The sequence below is a fragment of the Watersipora subatra genome, chromosome 3, assembly GCF_963576615.1.
Source record: "Watersipora subatra chromosome 3, tzWatSuba1.1, whole genome shotgun sequence".
Classification (NCBI taxonomy): Eukaryota; Metazoa; Bryozoa; class Gymnolaemata; order Cheilostomatida; family Watersiporidae; genus Watersipora; species Watersipora subatra.
The window spans coordinates 10,324,149-10,348,246 of NC_088710.1; the positions used below are offsets into that span (position 1 = coordinate 10,324,149).

Genomic DNA, 24,098 nt, shown 5'->3' on the forward strand with positions numbered 1-24,098 from the left:
TCAAATCTGCCATCAACCAATCATGTCAGGGTTCAAATGTGTCATTGATCAGCCATGTTAGGGTTCAAATATGCTACCCACCAATCATTTCATGGTTCAAAATTCCCATCAACCAACCATATTATGGTTCAAATGCTCCATCAACCAATCATGTCAGGGTTCAAATGTGCCATCAACCAGTCATATCGAGTTTCGAATATGCCATCAACCAATCATTCAGGTCTCAAATATGCCATCACCTAATTATGTCAGGTTTCAAATATGCCCTCAACCAATCATTTCACTGCTTAAATGTGCCCTGAACTATTTATGTTCAGATGTGTCATCAACCTAAAATGGCAAGATTAACAGCCTGCTAGCCTTTGCTAAAAAGTTATTTGTTTAAAAGCTTTATTTAAATGCCATGGCGCTCTATTTTTCAACCCTTTCCATAGAGTGGCCCTTTATTAGAGGTGACGTTTAAATAAAGGGTGGTGTTGTATTTACAAACGCCTTGTCAGAATTGTGGGAAGATAAATTTAACCCTTTCATGGGCAAAATGAATGTCACCTATATTTTGCACTCTCTTTTGGGCAGAGTAACATAAACCCTCTTGGATACAAGAAGTTTGCTAACTTACCTCCAACTTGTTGTAGACCTCTAAATAAATATGTACGTGGATGCTGATACTTGTCTCTACCAGTTGCTATTTATTGCTTGAAATTAACTTATGTTAATCTTATAGCCTGTGTTGCAATTTGTTGGAACTTTGAAGTTTTTTATTTAATTCTAAATTTGAAGGCATATTTTCATTTTATAACTATATTTGACAAAGCTGCATAAAAGCTCATTGCACTCATAGATATGTTTGCTAGTTTGCAACCAAAGCTAATTTTTTATGTGCAATAGAAGAAGAGTTACGAGCGTCGATCAATTGTAAGATCAGATCACCACAATGATGCTATAAAATCTTATGCTATAAATCTGCAAATTTATAAGTTATAAAATAATAATAATCTATCAAATGCTATAATATATATTCAAGAACAAGTGACATAAGCAAACCATATTTATACTACATTCAGAAACAAAAATTAACATTTTTAAAACAAAAGTATTAGCATCGTTTGCTCGGCCAGTTACGTTCTGATTGTTGCTTCTGTTTGGAACCATTTCATGTTCTTCTGGGTGTTCGATACCTTTCACAGTGTCTTCTGACCTCAACCCATCTTCTGCACAGCTGAGCTAGCTGATATTAGCATCCATTCAATTTCTTAGCAGAGCAAAACTTTTACGCGATGCAATTTAGAATATACACTTCTCGCGCAAATAAAGAGAAGTCGTGTTTAATCCAAATAGCCTCAAAATGTTAGCCCCACTATACGCAGTAGCAGATTCCATCATAAATGCGAAAGCTTTTTTCACATACATCGAAATATCAAAACCGCGTTGAACAAGGAACTAGTATTAGCCTGATACAGTTACTAATTATTTTTATGTTGCTGTGTTCAAAGTTTTAACGAAAAAACTAAAGATTTGGAGTTGGAAAACAACAAAACAACAACAACGGAAGGAATTAATTGTTATTGATGTAATTGAGTCATTATTAGTACAGTTTTGTGGACACTTTTCTACTGATCATTTTCTATTGTGGGTTCGTAAAGATTAAGAATGTCAAATAGTGGCGGTCAAATATCCGTGGCGTTCAAATAAAAGTGGCGCTCAAATAGAAGTGATATTCAAATAAAGGTGGTGTTCAAATACAGGTTTTACGGTAATCTTTTTGTATTGCTGGTATGCTATAGGAAGCTTTGATTGAAACGAAACTATTTTAGCTTTCACTGTGCCATTTACTCATCACGCTCATTCCTCTGTGTAGATAAGCTTAACGAGGTCAATGGGCAGATGCAGCAGCGGGAGGAGGACGTGGCCATGTTAAACCAAAGTGTTGAACAGGCTCAGTTAGAGATTGTCTCATACGTGACGAAAGTTGCCTCTCTTGAGGATCGACTCAAAACATTGACAAGTCCAAGCATGTCCAGCGTGGAGCAGACAACCGAGCGACTGCAAGGTATTCATATTTGTGGTTATCACCATTGCCTTTGAGACTGTGTACTGCTACCATTTTAGTAAGCACCTGTTAGTGTGTAGATAATTGTAAGGAGCTGTTAGGCATGTATTCATGGTGGGCATGAATGTTCATTTCTTGTGAAGCACAGATGCAACATGTACCGTATGATTTTGTAAGGATTCTCCTCATAAGTCGATATGTAAAATGAAATATATTTATGCAATGGCGGAGTCAATTACTTGATGCTATGTGGTGTTACATTGTAGAGGAAATAATGAGAATTACGGCATCACACGAGGAAGCGGTAAACAAGTTGAAAGGTATTTATGGTTATTTAGGAGTTGTCTTCTCGTGTTGTCGTTTTTACTATACTCACATTTTTTCTATTGAATCCTAATCAGTATGAATTATATATATTGTAGCCGAGCTACTAGCTAGCAGAATGGAGCCTTCTGGCGACGCTAGCGACCGAGTACAGTCATTGGAAGGTACGTGATCAATCGTATTGATTGGTCGTTTGAGCTGACTCCAGCCTCTTGAAGTTAGAAACTGCGATGTTTTTTTTACTGAGTGCGCAAGAGTTTATGGTCTTCATGTTTTTGTAGACGAGTTACAGTTAGCACAGCGAAATACAGAGGAACTCAATCTAAACATACAGAATATGCAGGGTCAGTGATACAACTCTAGTCTTACACCTAATAGTAATACACTGGCTCTGTTTTACCTGTCAAACATGTACATGAAAATATAGTTGCTAAAAGAGTGGTGAACGGGAACCTTGTGTGTTTGCAGATGCTAACAACGGTGATAGTTTCGGTATTTGATGTTAGTGTGCTAATTGGGTGTCTAGCCTGTGTTCTTAATGATTAGCTTATGGCTCCTAATAAGTGTGTCACTAATGCTTACTTGTGTGTTGACAGAGGAGCTGAGGGAAGAGAGGGTGGTAAGGGAGCAGCACCAGGTGGATGTCTGCAGACTAAAAGGTATAAGTTCCCTTTCTGTCTTATTTACTTCTCTCCTTCATCCTTGTCTTAACTGGCTATAATCCGAGCTCCAAGACTAGATGTCATGTGAAAGTGTTGCAGCTTTTTGTAAAATAAAGTTGTAAAATCATGCAGGTGTTTGTACTTGTGTGACTGACTTGGCAAACACGGAGCTACTCAAGAGACTCGGCTATTTGTTTTATATTGATGGTGCCACTTTCTTTAAAAGCCTGTAAATCAATACAGTTAGCTAAAATGTACAAAAACAAAATATGTATAGGTTTAAAATGTAGACTCCATCTTGCATCATCTGACATATCTCTTTTCACTTTTGCTAAAGATACAGCGGTGGCAACCTAAACAACTTTACCACTAAACTTATACTTCCTCATAATAATACTCTAAACTGAATGACCATGTAGGACTGTCGTGGCCTGTTGACTATTCAGAGATCACATTAACTGAGAGTTAATATGAATTAGACTAGAGATCAATTGTTACTGTCGAGTTTTCTCTAAATAGTTTTTATTTAAGATTCTATTTGCATACATCGAAAGGAAAATCTAAATGTACAACATATCAGCTGTAAATATTGGTAGAAAGTCGACATGTTTATTTATGTACTGTATTAGTTAAACAGTTTTAAGGCTTTGAAAGTTGGTTATTGTTTTGATCCTAGAAGTTGTCATCCCTTGCATCTATGTATATAGATAAAATCTTGCATCCTTACCCTGCTTACATATTCAGTGAGTGCCTTAGTGTATAATAACTAGCCTAGCCTTAGAATGAGTTCATACACCACATCTGTTCCATCTTGGTTCTATTCTAGTTGTCTTGCGTATATATATTTGCACCTTGAAGTGTAAATTGATAGGGAGTATGTTGGTTCCTACATTTCACCTTGCTTTCATATTTCGTTTATAGACGAACTTGAAGAAACAAAGAGAGAAGTGGAAAGTCAGAGTAGCGCTACTGCTGAATTTAAAGGTAACTGGACGATGACTCCAATTCTTTTTACTGGTAACAAGTACGGTTGTACCTTGAGATGAGACTTGTTTAATCTGTTTCAGATTTCAGCCGGATTATAAAAAATTCATATTCCAAACAATTGTTTTCTATTTAAAATAAATGGAATATATTTAATTCCTCTCAACTGTTTAAAATGCTCCTAGCTCAGCTCATAATAACTCCCATAAACTAGCTCAGCCCATAATAACTCCCATAAACTAGCAAGTGTCATTAAATATTCATTAATATCGTTGTTACAAATGTCTTTAATAATCTGCCCTGCAGACTTCTTTCTAGGTGCCATGGTGGTACACACAAAATTTACAAAAACAAAATATATATAGGTTTAAAATGTCGACTCGATCTTGCATCATCTGACTTATGTATTTTTACTTTTGCTAAAGATACAGCGGTAGCAACCTAAACAAATTCACCACTAAAGTTATACTTCCTCATAATAATACTCTAAACTGAATGACCATGTAGGACTGTCATGGCCTCTTGTTTCTTAAGAGATCACATTAACTGAGAAGTAATGTGAATTAGACTAGAGATCAATTGTCAATAATTACTGTCGAGTTTTCTTTAAAAAATTATTATTGAAGATTTTCTTTGCTTACCGCAAAAGGAATTTCCAAATGTAAAACATGTTGCTTTATCGAAATGTATGTGCGACAATAGATTTGTAAAAGGTCTTTTTATATCTACTCCTAGCGGAATAGTTTATAAATCATTCACTCCGCATGTGTTCATGGGAGTGCTGACTCTGCATGTGTTTATGAAAGTGCTGACTCGAGACTGAACTGTTTGGAGCATCTTCTGGCCTAAAGTTCCACGAAATGTGCTTAACCAAGGTTTGTTATCAATACATTGGCCTTGAGTGTCGCATCTCCCTCATTATGTTTGGTAGAGAAAGCCAAAGTCCTGGAGGAGCGGCTGCAGGAAATGGTTGTGTTACATGAGCAGCAGGCGAAACAGTCAGAGCAGGATTGCTCTCAGCTTCGAGAGGAAGTCTCCAATAACAAAAGTGAGTTCTACGATGCTCTCTCATGGTTTATAGCTTTTGTCATCTTCTCAAATCTATGTTTCTAGTCATGTATAACAGCATGCTTCTCTCTCAGCACACTGCATGCTCTCATGAATGTATATTCGCTTTGTTAAATGATCCTATGATGCGTAGTTTTTTATTGAAGTCTTGAGTAATTATGTTTGTTGTTTTATTTATGGATACATCTATGTTCACAAATATTTAATTTTTTATTTAGAGTTTTTCCACTCTGTTCGTTGCAGAAGAATGTGAGTCCTTAAGAGAAGAATGCGCCTCGCTGCGCCGTCGTGTCCAGTCCATAGAGGAGGAGCTACAGAGGTGAGCTGGCTGGTTTTCTTTTCCATGTTTGCTTGCCTGTAACACTTGCATCCCTTGCTAATTCCTTCTTCTTCCGCTCTCCTCACCCTATATTATTCATTCCAGGCTGCAGGTGGACAACAGTCAACTAGGCAGCGATGTAGTCAGGTGAGTGCAGCCGGTCTATTTACAACACCTACTGTATCTACAGTACTTACGTGTACGTAATATATGTACTTATGTGTGCGTAATATTACACGCTCCGTAAACAGCTTAGTTGTTGTCTTCAAATGGCCGGGCTTATGTTAAAGATGAACTGGCACAAAATTTTAGTAGATTTTATCAGAAAATATCAGCATTTTTTCATAATTTGAGATTGTTTTTGATGTTTGAGGTGATCTGACTGCCTGGATGTTGCGAGATTAAAATTGACAAAACTTAATCACGGTTAAAACGCTACGAAAAAAATATGTCCAAAATGACATCACTAGTTACTATCATTGCTGTAGTTGAAATCGGCTATTGCATTCAAGTTGCAGTGTTACGCATCTTTATTCTGTCAGCCTCTTTGCAACTACAGACGTCATAATTGCACTTTAGCTTGATCAAGTGTATTAATCGCGATCAAGTTTTGTCAATTTTAATCATGAAACATCCTGACAGTCTGATCACCTCAAACATCAAAAACAATCACAAATGATAGAAAAATAGCGATACGTTCTGATAAAACATACTAAAACTTGGCGTAAGTTCATCTTAATCACAACTCAAGTACATTGTGTATCTCAAGTACACTGTGTAACTCAAGTACATTGTGTAACTCAAGTACACTGTGTAATTCAAGTACACTGTGTAACTCAAGTACACTGTGTAACTCAAGTACACTGTGCAACTCAAGTACATTGTGTAACTCAAGTACACTGTGCAACTCAAGCACACTGTGTAACTCAAGTACACTGTGTAACTCAAGTACACTGTGCTAGATGTAGAATAGCAGGCTGTTGGGTCTTCATCTCCTTGCTGAAGAGCTGGTGCTTGTTCAGGTTTGATTTGTGACACCTTATCTTAGCCATCATGTTTTGTGTTCGTAGGACTGTTGATATGCAATTTATTGTAATGAGAAAATAACTGCTATTGAAATTTAAATTATGGCATATGAGTTAATCGCTGCTGTCTCTTGTGACAGCCGCTGTTCTATTGTCCTCTCTCAGATGTGTTGGGACTGCCTTTCCTCTCATGCATAGAGAGAGGAGCTTTCGTGAGAGATGGGCATATTCAATACTAGGACCAACCAAGCACTCTGTCATGCTAATGTTCTAAATTGATCTCTTCTAAATTGATCTCTTCGGCATTATCATCCATGGCATATTGTTGCCTAAACTAAACTATGAATGTGTCTCGGCTCTATTAAATTTAACATTGAATTCAAGTCTTGCTCTGGAACCGAAACTAAGACGCACAGGTCATAGTGCAGCTGGTTACGAGTTGAGTAGCTGGTTTTCTGTGGTGCTCTTCTACAGGTTGTTACAGACATTCACCTTGTCTTTTATGTCTACTGCGCTTCAACCATATGTTTGTGTATATTCAGTACCAAGTCCCAGAATGCCGAGTTGGCTGGTGAAATTCAGCAACTGCAGAAATCTTACGCTGAGCTGAAAGAGCGGAAGGAGTCTCTGGAGACTAGCGAGTCAACGATGAAGGACAATCTCACTGATGTGCAGAAAGAGAGTAACATATTAAAGGTATGCGTAATGACCTTCACAAGATGTGTCCAATGCCCTCAAGGTCTGTCTAATATCCTCTAGGTGTGTCCAATATCCTCAAGGTTTGTCTAATGCCCTCAAGGTGTACCTAACGCCCTCAATGTCCTCATCCTTAACATATGTCCAGCAACCTCAATTTGTGGCCAACATTTTGCAGGCATGTCTCAACAGGTTGTATCTAAACTACAATGATGCCTCGACTTACCTGAATACAAGTAAAGGAAAAAGAAGAATATGGTTTTCTTAGAGTTAGAAAAAAAATTAAAAACATGGGTAAACCATTGTGGAATAATTCTTTAAAAATATTCTGAGTTGTCTAACATTAATTGAGAGGAGAAAGTGAAAAGTTTGCAACAAAAAAAGAATGACTGAAACTAGAGAAAGCGGAGAGGCTGTGAGAATTAAAACTTAATATGGAAAGTATGCAGTATAAAAACAAAAATATAGATAGATAAGTTCCCAGGGCTGATACTCTGAAAAAAACACCCACCTGGATAGGCCCAGACTTGGATATTGTACCCCCAATCACCTGGTTGGTCAATTTGAATTTGGATATTGTACCCCCAATCACCTGGTTGGTCAATTTGAATTTGGATATTGTACCCCCAATCGCCTGGTTGATCAATTTTAAATAGACCTCCTAAACACTGGGAGTTCCTTAGAGGGCACCCAGGTTCCACGCCCCGCTAAACATCCAATATGATTCATGCATTAATAAAAAAAATAAAGCTACAAACAAAATTTTCAATTTTATTTAAATACGTTTTAATTTCGGATTTTTTGTTTGTTTAGTAGGCTACTGCAAAACGATCGTTATTTCTTCTGCAGGCGGCTTATTTTTTGTTGCTAACAGAGACAAACATATTGTAGCTTACTATTAGCAAAAAATTAAACAAAAAAGGCAATTAGCTAACCATAAATCATTTTATATAAACCGTTCGTGTGGCGACATAATAGTTGCTCTGCCCACTAACGTCAGTATCGCAAAACGACAAAATGTCGCTATGCCTGCAAAAGGGTTAATAAAACTGATTCCAAACAACCATCAGGTCATCATTTTCATTTACAAAGAAAAACATAATGAATATCAATGAAATAAATATCATTCATTTTGAAGGCGTTGTTGTTTTCTTAATTCTATATATAAAATAAAGATTTCTCTCTCTCATTCTGAATATATTGCTAAAGGGTTGCTAAGATGATGCAGTGTCGACTGTCTCTTTTCCCTTCCTTTCCTGTTAGCAAGCAAGCAGCAGCAATCTGCTTTAAAATCAAAACGGGAATTTCGGTGCAATTTCTTGGTAATACTTTGGCTGAATAAAACCTTAATGAGCATGGGCCCTTGTACTGGCTTGCTTGTGGAAACACCCCCTAAAGTAGCAAATTCACTGACAGTGCCCCATGGTCTGAAAACCCCCCTAAAACGTGATTTTGGGCCGAACCTAATGGGCCTTTTAGGGGGGAGTATCAGCCCTGGGGATAAGTTAAGCATAATTTGGGCTCAGTGAGACTCTCTACCCGCGATGTTTACCTGCACACCAACCATATCTTGTCTTGCTAAAGCTATTTTTCATTTAGCTTGTTTTTATTGGTGAAATGACTAAAGAAACCTCTTTTTACCCATTATCCCTTTATTTAGTTTTTTGTATAAAGTTTATAGCTTTTTCTTTCTGGTTTTTGCAGTTTTGTTTAAGAAATTTGCTTTAATGTGGTATGTAGTTTGTCTAATGTGCTTGCCATTAGATTTTTGAACTTTGAAATTAATTGAGCGAAACACAATGTATAATCTTATATGTCTATTTGCTTTAACATATGGCAGTTTTGACACACAAAACAAATATCAGAACACTGACTTTGTATGTCAAGGTTTGATCGTATAAACTTGTCCCACTTCTTTACGATCTGTACAAGCACTTGCCAATGTGTACCATGTTTTCAAGGTAAACTGGAGTTTACAAATATCGTTCAACTCTCTCTCTCTCTACCTACAGTATGTTAAAGTTGTCAAGGTGTGTTCTTGGAGACAAGCTGGTACAATTATTATTATCCGTTTTAACTTAGTGACCTTGTTGGCCTCGGTAGCTTTAAATCTTCTGAAATATTATTATCTTTTGTGGCAGGCGCAACTGGAGAAAGAAAAAGCAGATCGCGAGGAACTCCTTAGTAAATATGACCAATCTGTTGAGGAACTTAAGGCTACACGGGAGCAAGTCGAGACGACTCAAGCCCTACATTCCGACGCTCAACAGAGACTCGATGCTGTCAACAAACAGCTGCTCGCAGTTAGTGAGGATTATAGGCAGTTGTCTGAGAAGAGCAAATCCGTACGTTTTCTCTTCTCACCATCTATATTATAATCCATATTTCCCGTTAGCTTTAGCCTTTGTGTATACACTTTCTTATTTGCACTTTGCTTAAAATAGTTTAAGCATTTGTTCTCCAAGTTTCTCTTCATCTAGTTGATCAATTGCCACTAATATTACTCACTTGTAACCTTTAACTATTGAAAGGAAGTTCCCACATCATTCACAGTTGCGCGTGATATCACATCTTAATCACTATAGTTTGTACTTGACTGACATTATGCTAAGCACTATCGATTTGGAGTGGGTTAGATAAGGTAACTCCAACAATGGCAAACAAAACCTGACCATCTTCTGGTGATATTTCGTTAAAGGTTGACTTGCAACAAAATTCACATTACAGTTATTTGATATCAAAAGACTCGCCATGTCTTACTCTGTTGTGTTGTAGGTGCAAAATATGTGGAAAGGTGATTACAAGCTATTAAAAGCTCAAAAACGAACAGAAAATCGCAGCCACACGAGACCGCCGTAGTTTGGATTCCCTTTCCAAAACGGCTCAAATGTGATGTAGTTGTGAGAGATGGTTTCTGTTTACACTTTCTTGCAACCTTATTCGTCGAAATATTTTCACAAATATACTTCACGCATTCAATAAAACTATGTCTATTGTTCTTACGCCTCTATTTTATCGTCATCGTAATGCTGTCACTTTTAGCAGTGATATCTTATAACTTACCGTAAAAATTAGTTTAATTTGTTAGCCTTAGCTTGAAGGAGTACATATCATTGTCTGATAATCATGACGAGCCTGTTGGTCACTTGTGATAGTCGAAAAGTGCTGCAGAAATTATTTGCGAAGTATTGGGTCACATGATCAGATTACGACTTGCCGATTAGACCAGGCCGAAACAAAACTGTAAAGTAGCGAGCATCTATATTTGATACGGGGTCTTCGGTAAAACCCGAAATGTTTGTCATAAACTAGTACTACGATAAGTTTTATATTGAGCTTTGTATTGGCCTTTCAATTCACGTGAGAACATACGTGACAAGACGATAACCAAATTTTGTCACTACGTCATCGAAATAAAGAGGTTCCAATCTACGGCGGCTTTTCGTTTTTGAGCTTTTAAGAGCTTGTAATCACATTTCCACATATTTGGCACTTACAACACAACAGAGTAAGACATGGTGAATCTTTTGATACCAAATAACTGTAGTGTGAATTTTGTTGCAAGTCAACCTTTAAAATTTTGTTCATGGTCAAATGATGCTAACAGTGTTTTTACTATACAGTCAAATGAACATGTTGATATCTATTAATTATTCAATTGCATATAAAAAGTATCTATTGTCTTCATAGACCTAGGGCTATGCTTCAAATTACCTGCTTGTACGTATGTATCACTTTTTATTGGCATTAATTTTTATCTAGGAGTAATTTCTTTACTAAAACATTTTATCAATAGAATCCTACTCATTGTCTTTTTGCAATGTGAAGGCTTGTAACTAATTTGATATTGTAATTCAAATGCGCTTGTTTAGAGATTAAAGAAGGTATGGCCAGTTGGTTTAATAGGTTTTAATTGAGACAATTTTTTATGTTTTGATTCAAACTAACTAGATGTCAGTTTATATACTGAAAGCAGCCTTTTGCCGTAGTTATAGCTTGTTTAGCAATGACTAAATCCATGTTTTCGAATTTGCCTGTTATTAAATGTAGCTCATTAAGAAATAATGCATTCGTGACCTAAATTGGTTTGTGACAATTATGGCTGGAATAATTGACATGAATTCTTTAGCATTGCGCAACTAGTGAAACATGGTTTGATAGAGGCATTTATACCTTGATGAAATCAGATTCAGTGTGATGAGAGCAAGAAGTTGAGCTGAAACTTCTTGCTGTCAGGTCAAAATGCCACGGCAATGGGAAACTAGAGTGATTGACAATTTTTCGGTGCCATGATTCTTTCGGTTCAAATAAATAACCAATGAGCTTTTAGAACAAATATGAATGGGTGAATAACGAGGTCACAATACTGGAAGTGGGGCTAAACACTAATAAACACTGAATCGATAAACAGTTTAGAAAGTTATAGCTATTTTGTGTTTGACTCTCTCAAATCTCTATGGCTATAGGCCTAAATCGTGGATGTACAAAAGCTCATGAATATTTCGACACAGATTCTTTTCCATTCACTTGGGCTGTTTCGTTTACTTCAGCTGTTTCTCCTAATTGAAGCATTCGATGTCAAATCCTTTCTTTTATTGTCGTATAGTCACCCCTTTTTTATTCACTTATCAGAAAAATCTGTTCTCAAACACTTTTTAAGAATTAATTATTTTCAAGTTTTCAGATTACATAAAGCGTGTCGATTGTGTCAAAGCGATGTGTCAGGGTTATCTGTCCTTTTCAGGGAATACTTTGCTCTACTTTGCCACTGATGGTGCTAGTGTTGGCCGTAGCTTTGGCTCTATATCCTTTATTCTCACGGGTGACGGCCAGCTAATACACCTCCGCGACCTCATGCCAGCCTCAGCTCATATCATTGTGGAGATTTTGATGAAGGAACGCAATCACTCTCCCTGACCTCCTATGTGATGCTAGATTTGTGGCACGTGTATATCTATATCTGTCACTCAATCATTCTTATAACATTATTTTTGTTATTTCAAATGGCAGCACATGCCAAATTTCTGTTACCACGCTCTCAGGTGCTTGCCAGGAGACAGGCTTTATGTAGCCACACCAGTTCCTCTTTACCCTTTCTCTAGTACCAAAGGCATACCTATGATCATGTGACCTGATAGATAGCATATGAAATCGTTTATATTCTTCTACACAAGTGCTGTCTATCAACGACATGCTGCCTGAATATTTTTACACGTTTGGTGGGATTTGCTTCACACATTGGACAATTCTGCTGCACTTTAACATTATCTCGTTTCTACATAGCCGGCTGTGATCTTCCACTCTTCATCCGGGCATAATAGTGGAGATGGATTGTTATTTCTTTGAGTTTACCATAGCATCAAGATTTTTCTACCCTCGTATGTGTATCTTTCATTGTTCCAAATTAGTTACCTTGGAAACCAATTTTGTAGCTAATTGAGCTGTGTTTGACGGATGTTTGCTCTCATTCTTGTAGCATTCTAATTAAAATGTATATATTCTTCACTTTTTATAAATGTAAAATATATTTAATTTAAATACAAACATTTTCATTACCTATATTCACTGTCTCCCAACCGTGTCCTGGGTGTATTACCAGGAAAATCACACCTCCCAATATATTACTAGTGTCTATTAATGTTGGAATTTTTGCCTGTCACTAATCACCAAGCTCATGATATTATTAAAAGAAAATTGGCGATGAAGTCGATTGGCTAGTAACCAGTTTTAAATGTTCCGTAATAGATCACAATGAAGGAATACAGTACTTCCCTCGATTGTAGCACACAAACAGTATTGCAAATTTTATCACGAACCATTAGACAGCCTTCACACTCATCATGAATAGCAATCCTCCGAGTGTCATCAAGGTCACTGTATATACCTCGAATTAATTCGGTGTCAATTAAGCAATACACCGCGTTAACGCTAAAATTTGATTCATTTTCAAAATGATGACTTGTACCAACAGGTACTGCCACCTTGAAATGTTACAAAACTTTACACCTTGAAAAATTAACAATGAGATACTTTTTGGCTTTGCTACGCTTTTGTACAGTTGCATCATTGACATCAATGTGTTATGCAAAGAGAGCTTTTTTACCAATGCGCATAGCTTTACTATTCTTTATTTGTATCTCATGATATAATTTGCTTTGAACAGCCTTGACTAGTGATAATGATGTTCATATCTATCATCTCAATTCACTATTTAGTTGTTGAAGGAATCATTTATAGCAACTTCAAGTTGGAAGTCATTAAATACTTTAGGCTCCAAATAGCTCCAGAAATTCGCCTTCAGCTTTTTTAGTTTGAAATCTAATTCACGGCATCCATGCTATCGTTAATTGATTCAGGTGAACACTGTCCAAATATTTTCTCTCGAAAAGCCAAAATTGTCAAGAAATTTTATCCAAGGAATGACTTAAATAAATGCCTTACGTAAAACCATGGCACTTGATTGCGCAAGCTCATTGTGAAAAGCAAATACTTGATAAGATCTCTATGAAAATGCTCTTACAGTTTGTCTTTTATTGTCCTAAAATGTGGTACTTGCCGGAATCAAAACTGCGAGCTTTGAATTTGACTACCGAGTCACCCACCTGTCATTGCACCAAAGCTGCCTAGTCATGCAGAAGAGTACCTGAGCCCTTGTCAAGTTCCACCGGCTCATCTTGTAAACATGTCATTTTAAAGATGGTACAGGAAGTAATGAATATTTATGGATAACATCATATGTATATAAATGGTGACGGATGAACAATTGGATCATTACCAGTCTCAGGTGATAACAGAAAGCGGAGAACATTAGGTAAGGCATCATATGGTGATTATCACCTGCTAGCACCTGTAAATGAAACATTTTTTCTTACAAAGCGAATTCTACTTGTAGTACTGAAAAATGAAGATTTATTTTGAGATCTTACTGGCTGGCTCAGCAGTTCTGTTGGTGCAAGGTTATGAATGGCGACGTGACTACAGTCATCAGAATGGGCGCAGGGCATCTGGTGACTATAGCTATGGTCAAGGACAGGAAGTATTTGATGGTACGTAGCATGTAATAACATCTTTATTCTTTTTTATAGACTGATTTTGGTTCATATTTTATGAGTTTTTTCATTGTCTAGGGTAAGTAAACTTGTAAAATTAGTTGATGTTTTTATTTTTACAAACAGTTTTAAAAATATTTAAAAAGAAAATAACCTGATGTTGATTTTAGTCCAATAGTTTGCATATCTAGTGTTACTAGAGAAACTATTTGATATTTCCATTCTTTTACACTAAGAATATGCTAAGGAAGGAAAGATTAACGTACATTCAAGATTATTTTTAATTATGGTAAAAATATGTTTATTAAATATGACCAAACATTTTAGGCATGTTAAGCGTTACATTTTTTAATAAATGTGATAGTTATGAAGAATTTTTTGATTGTTCAGGAAAAATTGAGCTTTTTTTTTTTGCAGTTGACATATGAACACGGACAAATAAAATTTAGCAAGCCAGTGTCGTCTACTAAAAACAGATATTGCTTATGACAGAAATGATCTTTATACGCGAAAGTAACAAATTTAAGCAACTCTTCAAAATTGTTAAAAGATAACTAAACTGCTTGCAGTACATAGCTATTTGACACATGACACTTTAAAAAACTAAAACAACTGCACCACTTGCTGACAGAGTAAATGATTAAATGATGTTTTGTAGCCATCTATTGTGTTGTTAAAAATCTGCTGGTCTGATGATAAAATACACAATCTGATTTTAAAGTTCTTTTTATTTGGCTGGGAATTTAAGCATTATAACATGATAAAGCTGTTTAGAATGACCACTTAACATACTTAAAAAGTCTTCATTAAAATGGCTTTTTATTTGCTAAAAATTACAAATAATATATCTGTTATGTATTGAGTTGCTTATATTCTGTAGTTTCTTTCATAAAGCAAAATAATTATTATATTATCATTATTATTATTGCTTGTAAACACAAGTTGGTGGTTAGCTGATTTTTGTGCTATAAATTCAGTTAGAAAAACTAACCAAGGAGTTCCAGAACTTTATTTTGCATTTCAGCTAGTTTTAGTCATCTAACAAATAGTATGCTTCAAATCTCTTTCTTCTCAATGTCTAAGCTGTGCAGTTCTATACTGTTATTACTAATTAGTATTATCATTTTTAATAATATCATTATTGTTATTCTCAATAATATTATAGTTATTTTAGTGCTATTACTCTATTATTCCAAAGCCATGCTATCTGTACTTAATCGTTATCATCCTTAGTGCACTGTAATTTTTCATTTTCTCATCTTCTTCACAGAGTCTTACCCATTGTTATTATTATTGTAAAAGTTTTTCTTCACAGTCGTGTGGTGGTAGGTGACTGGTTTTAGTCCGTGTTGAGTCCGGGTCTTAACAAAAGGCCAAAGGATCCAACATTTTCCTCAATTCCACTAAGAGAGGACCTTCCTCAAAATGTGAGCTGTTCCTAAGATGGCTGTCTTCTGTATAGTCTCAAAAGACTATACAGAAGACATTATTATTATTACTATTATTATTCTCTCGAAAATACCGAAGTTCTCCTTTCACCATGAATCTCATTTTATTGTATAACTGCTGAACAATCTGTCTTATAGTAAAATAATATATATATTATTATTCCCATAGCTTTCGCAGACATGGGGCTTAATCAAAATGGAGGCTTGAATGGAAGAGTTGAGTATGAAGGCTATGACGGGCAGATGAACTACATCCCTTATCAAGGCTCGATGGGCATGGGCCACTATGGCTATGATGGATTTGAAAATGGCTATGGTAACAGCGGTGATGGAAGGTTTGGAGCTGGAAACTATGGGAATGGTCAAGACGAGTCGGGAGATGGCAACGCGAATGGAAATATGAATACTGGTTCTGGGGACAACGGAAATGACAACGGTGCTGGAAATCAAGGACCAGGAGAGGACGGCAATAGAAATGGCAATGGCAACCATGGTTCAGGAGCCAATGGAAACAGCAACGGTATTGACAATATCAGCACTGGCTACAATGGTAATGCCAATGGTAACATGAACACAGGTTCAGGAAATGATGGAAATAGAAACGGAGTTAAGAATGTTGGAACAGGAAATAATGGTAACACAAATGGAAACAAAAATGAAGGAAGCGGTGACAATGGGAATGATAATGGAAGAGACAACTCCGGGGAAGGCGACAATGGAAACACCAACGGAAATGGTAACCACGGTTCCGCTAATAATGGAAACCAAAATGGCAAGAAAAATTCAGGAACGGGAGACAATGGGAACTCAAATGGAAACCTGAACACAGGCTCTGGTAAGAATGGGAACGACAACGGGAATAGAAATAAGGGATCCGGGAGCAACGGCAACACAAACGGGAACAAAAATGACGGTGACAGCGAAGATGGTAATCATAACGGAAATGACAATTCTGGATCTGGTTTCAATGGAAATGGAAATGGCATAAGCAACTCTGGCAACTCCGATGACGGAAATTCCAATGGCAATGGAAATTCCGGATCCGGCAGCAATGGAAACGGCAATGGAAACACAAATTATCAAGTGAACAAACACGGTCAACGTGACAATGGTAATAACAATGGCAACAACAACGGAGGTTCTGGAAATAACGGAAATGGGAATGGAAACACCAACAGTGGCTCTGGTTCAGACACTTCGGAAGTCGGCAGCAACAACGGCAACAACAATGTAGGCAAGGGAGACAACGGCAATGGTAACGGTAACAATAATGGGGATGGAAATAGGTTTGGCACAGGAAATGGCAACAGGAACAAAGGATCGGGTAGCAACGGAAATGGAAACGGCAACGGAAACAATTCTAAGATGTCAAAGAGCAAGCTGGATGAACTTTTGAGAGGTCATGGAGCCTACGACGGTGGCTTCCTCAATCTTTGATGAGGATGTGATCCTGTTTCACTAGTCGTAATTCAGGTCTAGCAAATTTCAGTTTGATTTGTTATCTGGTGTTTTATTTTATTTCTTATTCTACTACAACTACTATAATCTGTAAAAGAACTTAAAAGTCTTGGTAATTAATTATGGTATAATAAACAAAGTGTATTGCAACATAAAACTTGTTAATCTTTTACAAAGAACAAGCTTTGAATAATTTGAAAAACAAGTGAAGCACAAAGTAAAGCTTTCACCTTTGGAACAAAGTCTAGTAACTACTTAATCTCTGGAACAAAGTCAAACAAACTCTTATCTTGGGAACAAAGTCTAATAACTGTAATTTAAATCATGTGACACTGTAGCCCCAGGTCTAGCACACTTACATGAATACACAAAATATAAGCGTTACAAGCTCGACAAAATAGCTTTTTCGGTTACACATCCGGTATACTGTAATTTTTGGCACTGACCCCAACGTAAAATTAAATATGAGTTTAACGTAATATTTATATTATTAAATCTCTCTACAACATTTACATCAAAATAGCAAGATTGCCAAAGTACACCTAAAGCATTGCATATTAGTTTTCATTAAAAAAGCAAATATTTTCCAACTTTGGGAAAGATAAGAAACTTGTCACTCGTGCCTGCTAGTAAGACATAAACAACAGATGCCCCTGATGTAGTTACTGAAATAGTTTAAATAGTTTAAAACTAAAAAGCTAAGATTCAAAGATTTTAAATTATGGGAAGGGTTATCAAACTAATCCCTACATCATCTATTTGTCAGTCCCCAAGGAATATCAAGGTCAAGGACATATTGGCCTATCAATCACTAATCATAGGCAAATTAACTTTTTAAAAAGGATAATGAATATTGTCATTTATGAATAAGTGAACAATGACATTGACAAGCAAAAGCAAAAATGGGTTCACAAGTTTTGATAAGTTACTAAAATAATAACGGTGAAGTGACAATGATAATTTAATTTATAGTGTTTTCGCTAGTTGCTGTCATGTGCTTTAGTAAAGTATGCCTTGTGTAGCTGCTGGTTCATAGCATTTAGTCAAGAAACTAGAGATCGCATCATTGAGTAAAGAAGAAGTAATTCAATCGATTTACAAGGCTGATACTAGAAAGCAGATACTAGAAGGCTGATACTAAAAGGCAGATACTAGTAGACAATGTCCAGAAGAAATAAACTATCAAATTAAAAGTTCAGACAAAAAAACTAAAACAAATTCAGGTTTTTAGCATTGCGTTAATTGATAACTCTGAAAACTTTTATCGTGCTATAATATTTCAATTTTCAAGTTTATCAACAAAATATAGGATAATATTAAAATCATCTCCTTATTGTCTATTTTATTATTTTGCCAGTTACATTTTAGCAACCTTAATGAACCACATTCACCATAACAAACCATTCCTAACTATATATGACTTATTAGTTGATGGGCAGCTTTTGTCAGTCATACAGTTATTGTGTGGCACTTCCTTTTTGAAAATACCAGCTTCTTTCAGACTTGCCATGAAAAGTAAATTGTGGCAATTAGGTTTTGTCGCTGCAAGTCCGTGAAACTTTTGGAAACCAACTGATCCTATCTGTAAAATATTCTTATCAAAAGAGATTTATCAAACCTATAAAACTTAAGGGAGGGGGTTTGGAAAGAACAACATGTCTAGATACAAGCTGGCAACATGCCAGCTAGTTGTAAATAGACTTTGCTAGTAGACAAGTTGTAACAGTGCTATATGAAACTCCTTCATGAGATATGACAAGACATCATTTCTCATATAAAAGTTTAATCGCATATAACCTGGGGCTAGGTTTGTTATTATAGTACATGTAATTATTATTACTTATATTGTATATATAAAAAACATTACTTATTATTATAATGACAAACCTACATGTATTATCAGCTCCCATATAGAAATTTTATTTTTTGTTAAAAATTGTCATTTAGCGTAATATTTTACAACTAGCTGGTATGTGGCCAACTTGTATTCAGACATACATACAAACTTTAGTGTGATAATTCTCATTTAATAAGAAAGTTTGATAGATATGACCGGCTGGTTTCAAAAAACTTCATAGACTTGCAACAACTAAATCATTACTACTTACTATTATTATTACAATAATAAAAGTACTGATAATAATATTCAAATAATTAGGCATTACAAGTTACAAATATAAATGTGTATAAACTTAAGTTCTTAGCTAAGTAAACTGGAAGCTTTGAGAATGCTATAAATTTGAAAAGACAAAATTTATTTATTTAAAAATTTTAATAATGATTCGAATTCCTCATTTTTTAGCTGATTCTTGTTAGAGAAAGCATGCTGTGTGGTTTTTATGTCTATGTGTTTAGGAAGACAACTCCTACACTTCTTTTGTAGCCTTGTTTTAAAACTTTATTTTAGCCTTTATTTTCATTCTATTTCTTTCCCTCTCTCCCTCCCCCCTCTCTCTCCCTCTCTTTCCTGTAGATATACCAACTGATCAAAATGTCGAGTGCTAGGTTTTCAATTACATGAAAAATCGACTATCTTAATGTGGCTGCCTTACAATTCCATCAAAATATTTTATCTGCATTGAGGAACTAACAGTCGTATATCAGTCAGACAATACTACAGAAAGATTTGATGCAAAAGTTATTTCTGGCACAACGTTATACATATGTACGCAAGTAGTAGTGTTATTCTCTTTACATTATCACAGATATAAAATACAAGTCAGGTGCATAGAAATTTACTAATAGTACCTTCATAAACATTAGAGAGAACAGTTCTACTATAAAATACTATTAAAATTTACTAAAATTTGTAATCGAATTCATTAAATTCAGTAGAATATTTCACAACTGTGACATAACAAACTGTAATATAGTTCAGCATAACAAACTATAATAAAATAAAATATATAATATGATACGGTACAATATAATATGAAAAACATAATATAAACAAAATATATTATTTATTGCGTGGTTTATCAATCTTCCTAACACTGCTGTTACATTTAGTTACATGTTAAAAGTGTGATGCATTAACAAATCTCCCATACGCTGTAAATACTGCCAGAGGTGGTGGAGGGAAGGTGCAGACTCTACAGACTTGTATTTTCAAATGTTACTTTGAAACCTGGTGAAATGTCAACACGGTACAAGTTAATCTACAAAGAATATATATATATACATGTAGTTTGTGCAACTATAATGCTAATTAATGAAGATAGTACATTGAAAGCGAATTTTCTTGGAGTATAATAATATTGATAAAAATAAAAAATACTTATTTAAAAGTCACTACAAGTTCTTTTTATGCAGCTGCCCTCATCAGGTAACAAGTGGTTACTTGTCATCTCTAGCCTATAGCGCAGTTGTATGAAAACCTATTGTAGTGAATTATAGCTAAGTACATAAAAAATTTAGTACATATCGTCTGCCAACAGAAAGGAATACATAAAATTTAATTCTCAGCAGTCAAGAAAAAGGCCGGATTCAATGAAGGGTGGCAAACAACAAGACTTTGTTAAATCTCTTGATCAGCACTTTACCTCTGCCGACATATCTTATCAGCATGATAAAACTTGAAGAATTTAAACGGTTTCCACAAAAATAAATCATACTCGAGACTGTAAGATCCCAGATCTTCTCTCTCAGGATGTCTACACTTAGTTAATCAAAGCTAATCATTAACTACCGTCATCATCTTGTTGCCATAGTAACAGCTGTTGAACGGTTTCCTCTCAAACAGCACATAAATATCAAATGAGAAGGAAACATCTGCATGCTTGCAAGAAAACTGGCCAAGGTCTATCTGTTACCTTGTTTACTTATCGTTGTAACTGAGGTAAGTTTTAAATGTTTTTGTTGTGTCTCTAGTTACGGAGTTAGTGATTAGTACTGGTAAATAAGAAAATATGGTATGTAGGTGTATAGTAGGAAGTAATAGTACAGTACAGCTATATTCAGGTTACTTACAGCTACTGAACCTAATGTTGATGTAACAATTTCTGTACTCAATGTTTGTAGTATAAATAAAGCTTTTACATTAGTTGTTAAAAATCTGCTGGTTAGATGATTAAATGCACAACCTAGTTTTAATGTTGTATTTATTTGGCTGGGAATCTAAGCATTATGTCTAACATGATGCAGGTGTTAAGAATAATCGCCTAACATACTTGAAAAGTTTACATTGGCTTGGTCAGCTTATTATTTGCTAAAAATGATAAAATATTGTACAAGTTATACATAGAGTTGCTTATATTCTGTAGCTTCCTTCATAAATCAAAATAATTATTATAATATTATCATTATGATTATGATTATTATTATATGATTATTACTTGTACACGCAGCTTGGTGGTTAGCTGATTTTTGTGCCATAAATCTGCACAAATCAGTGATCACTAAACAGTTAACTAATTGTCTGCTATACCCTCACAAGTGCACTATTGTATCCAATTTCGTAACAATGTTGGCACTATAAAATTTGCGATTGCTAGTTAAACCTAGGTGTCTCAGGGACTGATGACAGTTTTGTGGAAGCAGTTATAGTAGGAAAAACCAGGCGTAAAAATATAATATTTATTCTAATTCTAAAGATGTAAATGTTTATCCATAACCTTGGTAACCGCTTTTATTTTTAGCTGAAACACAAAAATGAACTGCTTCCTCTTTGTTCTTGGATTTGCTATGGCTGCCAACAGCCTGCCTGTCCAACACTTAAGACCTCAGTCTAAGTATCCTGCTCAAGTAGCTGTGAGATTCAACGGAGATACCCAGCCTCAAAAAAATGGCAGATTTCATGATAGTACAAACTATCAACCTCAGAGCTTTCATGAAGTCCATAGGGGAAGCAGCTACCATGAAAATTTTGAAAATGGCTACCAGAGATATGGCAGAGATGATTACTTGGAATACGGAGGAGATAATTACTATAATAAAGGTTAGTTTATGTTACAACAATTCCTCTGTACATCATGAAAAGCTGACTATTGATAAATTGCTAACATTATTATATGATGTTTCTGAAATGGAATGTATATTGTTCAGTTGATCTAAGAGCACACAATTACATATTAATGGTTATCATAGCTTACCACGGTAAAACAAATAATCAGGAGTCATTCTCACTTGATAGCAACATGAACGAGTCATTCAGCCAGTTGTACCAATTAATATTTCCATAAAAAAATTGATTACAAGTGAAATTTTACACTATTATGATTTGGATTATTCTAGTTATTAGCTAGTATGTGCCATTCTACCAAGAGAAACCCTCAATTTTAAGGCTCAACGTCTGAGTTCTATAAACTGTGAGGTTCTCGGGCTAAGTTATAATCAGGCTAGACATAGCGGGCTTTTTGTCAGTCTCATTGTAAAAATGTTTATTTCAGACTCCCAAGTGTACAATGGTATAGGAAATGGGAATGACAATGACGGCAACGGGAACAATGGCAATGATAACGGCAATGATAACCACGGGTACGGCGATAACGGAAATGGCAACGGAAACCAGAACTTAGGGAACGGTGACAACGGGTCGTTCAACGGCAACGACAACTATGGTTATGGGAACGATGGCAACGGCAATGGAAATGTTAATTTTGGCAATGGCTACAATGGCAATAACAACGGAAATGACAATCGAGGTTACGGAGACAATGGTAATGGGAACGGTAATGGAAATGAGGGTGACGCCCCGAATGGAAATAATAACGGCAATGAGAACAGCGGCTATGGTAGTAATGGCAATGGTAATGGTAATGGGAACAAGAGTGGCGCTCCTAATGGAAACAACAATGGTAATGGACACGGGGGCTATGGGTACAATGGTAATGGGAACGGTAATGGTAATCATTAAAAATTACCTGCTCCTGCATTGTTATAGTACTTTTATCTGTAGTTGGTTTATATCATTGGTTTATTAGCTATTTTATTTGCTAATGGTTATTTATGTATAATTAAATAAAGTGTTCTTATTGACCTACTTGGAATACTTGATATGCACGCCATGTATCTGGAAAATGTTTTAAATTATACCGAAAATAAAGTGTTACATTTTCCCTTCATTTATCGCTACCAGTTTTTGAACTTCTAATAATGGCATCTGTTTTATGAGCCAATAAGTAATAGAAACGTATAGAAAGCTCACCGATAGAATTAAAGTAGCTGTGATCTATTGGCTAATAGAATTAGCCAATAGAAATAATTATTTTGTCTTTTTCAATCACTGATAACTACAAGCGAAGTCGGCCTTCATACTCAGTTTTCGGAAAGTTCTTGCAGTTGATAAATCATAGCTATATAACATACTAAAAATAAAAAAACTTTGGTGATACAAACCTTAGAAAGGATTTAGACATCGGTACTCAGAATCGACTTGATCGTATTGAAGAGTTCAGTTCTAGCAGCCCCTAAATACTTCCTGTTTAGTCACCTAAACATTTCCTGTTTAGTCACCTAAACACTTCCTGTTCAGTCACCTAAACACTTCCTGTTTAGTCACCTAAACACTTCCTGTTCAGTCACCTAAACACTTGCTGTTCAGTCACCTAAACACTTCCTGTTTAGTCACCTAAACACTTCCTGTCTAGTCACCTAAACACTTCTTGTTCAGTCACCTAAACACTTCCTGTTCAGTCACCTAAAAACTTCCTGTTTAGTCACCTAAACACTTCCTGTTTAGTCACCTAAACACTTCCTGTTCAGTCACCTAAACACTTCCTGTTTAGTCACCTAAATACTTCCTGTTTAGTCACCTAAACACTTCCTGTTCAGTAGGGTGTGAACATCAGTTTATGCAGAATCAGTGGGGATTGGCAAAACAGCTTTTTGCATAAAACTTCTCCGGACAGCTCCAACAGAACTGTATCACCTTGCATATTTAGAAACACACACATGCACACGCGCGTGCACGTGCGCACGCACACTCTTTTCGGTATTGCCAGAGCATTAGTTGAAAACTCATTCTTTCAAGCATTTAGCTAATACAACTTATGTATCTTCATTGGGAGAGGGGCAT

The 24,098-nt window shown here is 35.8% G+C and overlaps 2 protein-coding genes across 4 annotated transcripts in view; both read left to right on the forward strand.

Annotated features, from left to right (window-relative positions):
• Positions 1–12,681, forward strand: part of LOC137390047 (sarcolemmal membrane-associated protein-like) — a 28,062-nt gene extending 15,381 nt beyond the window's left edge. The window contains exons 10-21 of one of the 3 annotated variants that reach the window (XM_068076284.1): positions 1,859–2,050; positions 2,317–2,370; positions 2,473–2,538; positions 2,656–2,718; positions 2,971–3,033; positions 3,958–4,020; positions 4,952–5,068; positions 5,332–5,407; positions 5,513–5,554; positions 6,975–7,128; positions 9,270–9,473; positions 11,873–12,681. In XM_068076284.1, coding sequence (XP_067932385.1) covers positions 1,859–2,050; positions 2,317–2,370; positions 2,473–2,538; positions 2,656–2,718; positions 2,971–3,033; positions 3,958–4,020; positions 4,952–5,068; positions 5,332–5,407; positions 5,513–5,554; positions 6,975–7,128; positions 9,270–9,473; positions 11,873–11,965 — 1,187 coding nt within the window. In that variant the 3' untranslated portion in view covers positions 11,966–12,681. The remainder of the gene's footprint in view (positions 1–1,858; positions 2,051–2,316; positions 2,371–2,472; positions 2,539–2,655; positions 2,719–2,970; positions 3,034–3,957; positions 4,021–4,951; positions 5,069–5,331; positions 5,408–5,512; positions 5,555–6,974; positions 7,129–9,269; positions 9,474–11,872) is intronic. The other 2 variants (XM_068076285.1, XM_068076286.1) reach the window with 2 other exon arrangements.
• Positions 12,682–13,898: 1,217 nt separating this feature from the next.
• Positions 13,899–23,145, forward strand: LOC137390261 (putative uncharacterized protein DDB_G0286901). The gene is made up of 4 exons (XM_068076595.1): positions 13,899–13,939; positions 14,021–14,174; positions 15,795–16,886; positions 22,495–23,145. The coding sequence occupies exons 2-4, from the start codon at positions 14,030–14,032 to the stop codon at positions 22,935–22,937; spliced, it is 1,680 nt and encodes a 559-aa protein (XP_067932696.1). The 5' UTR covers positions 13,899–13,939; positions 14,021–14,029; the 3' UTR covers positions 22,938–23,145.
• The last annotated feature ends 953 nt before the right edge of the window (positions 23,146–24,098 follow it).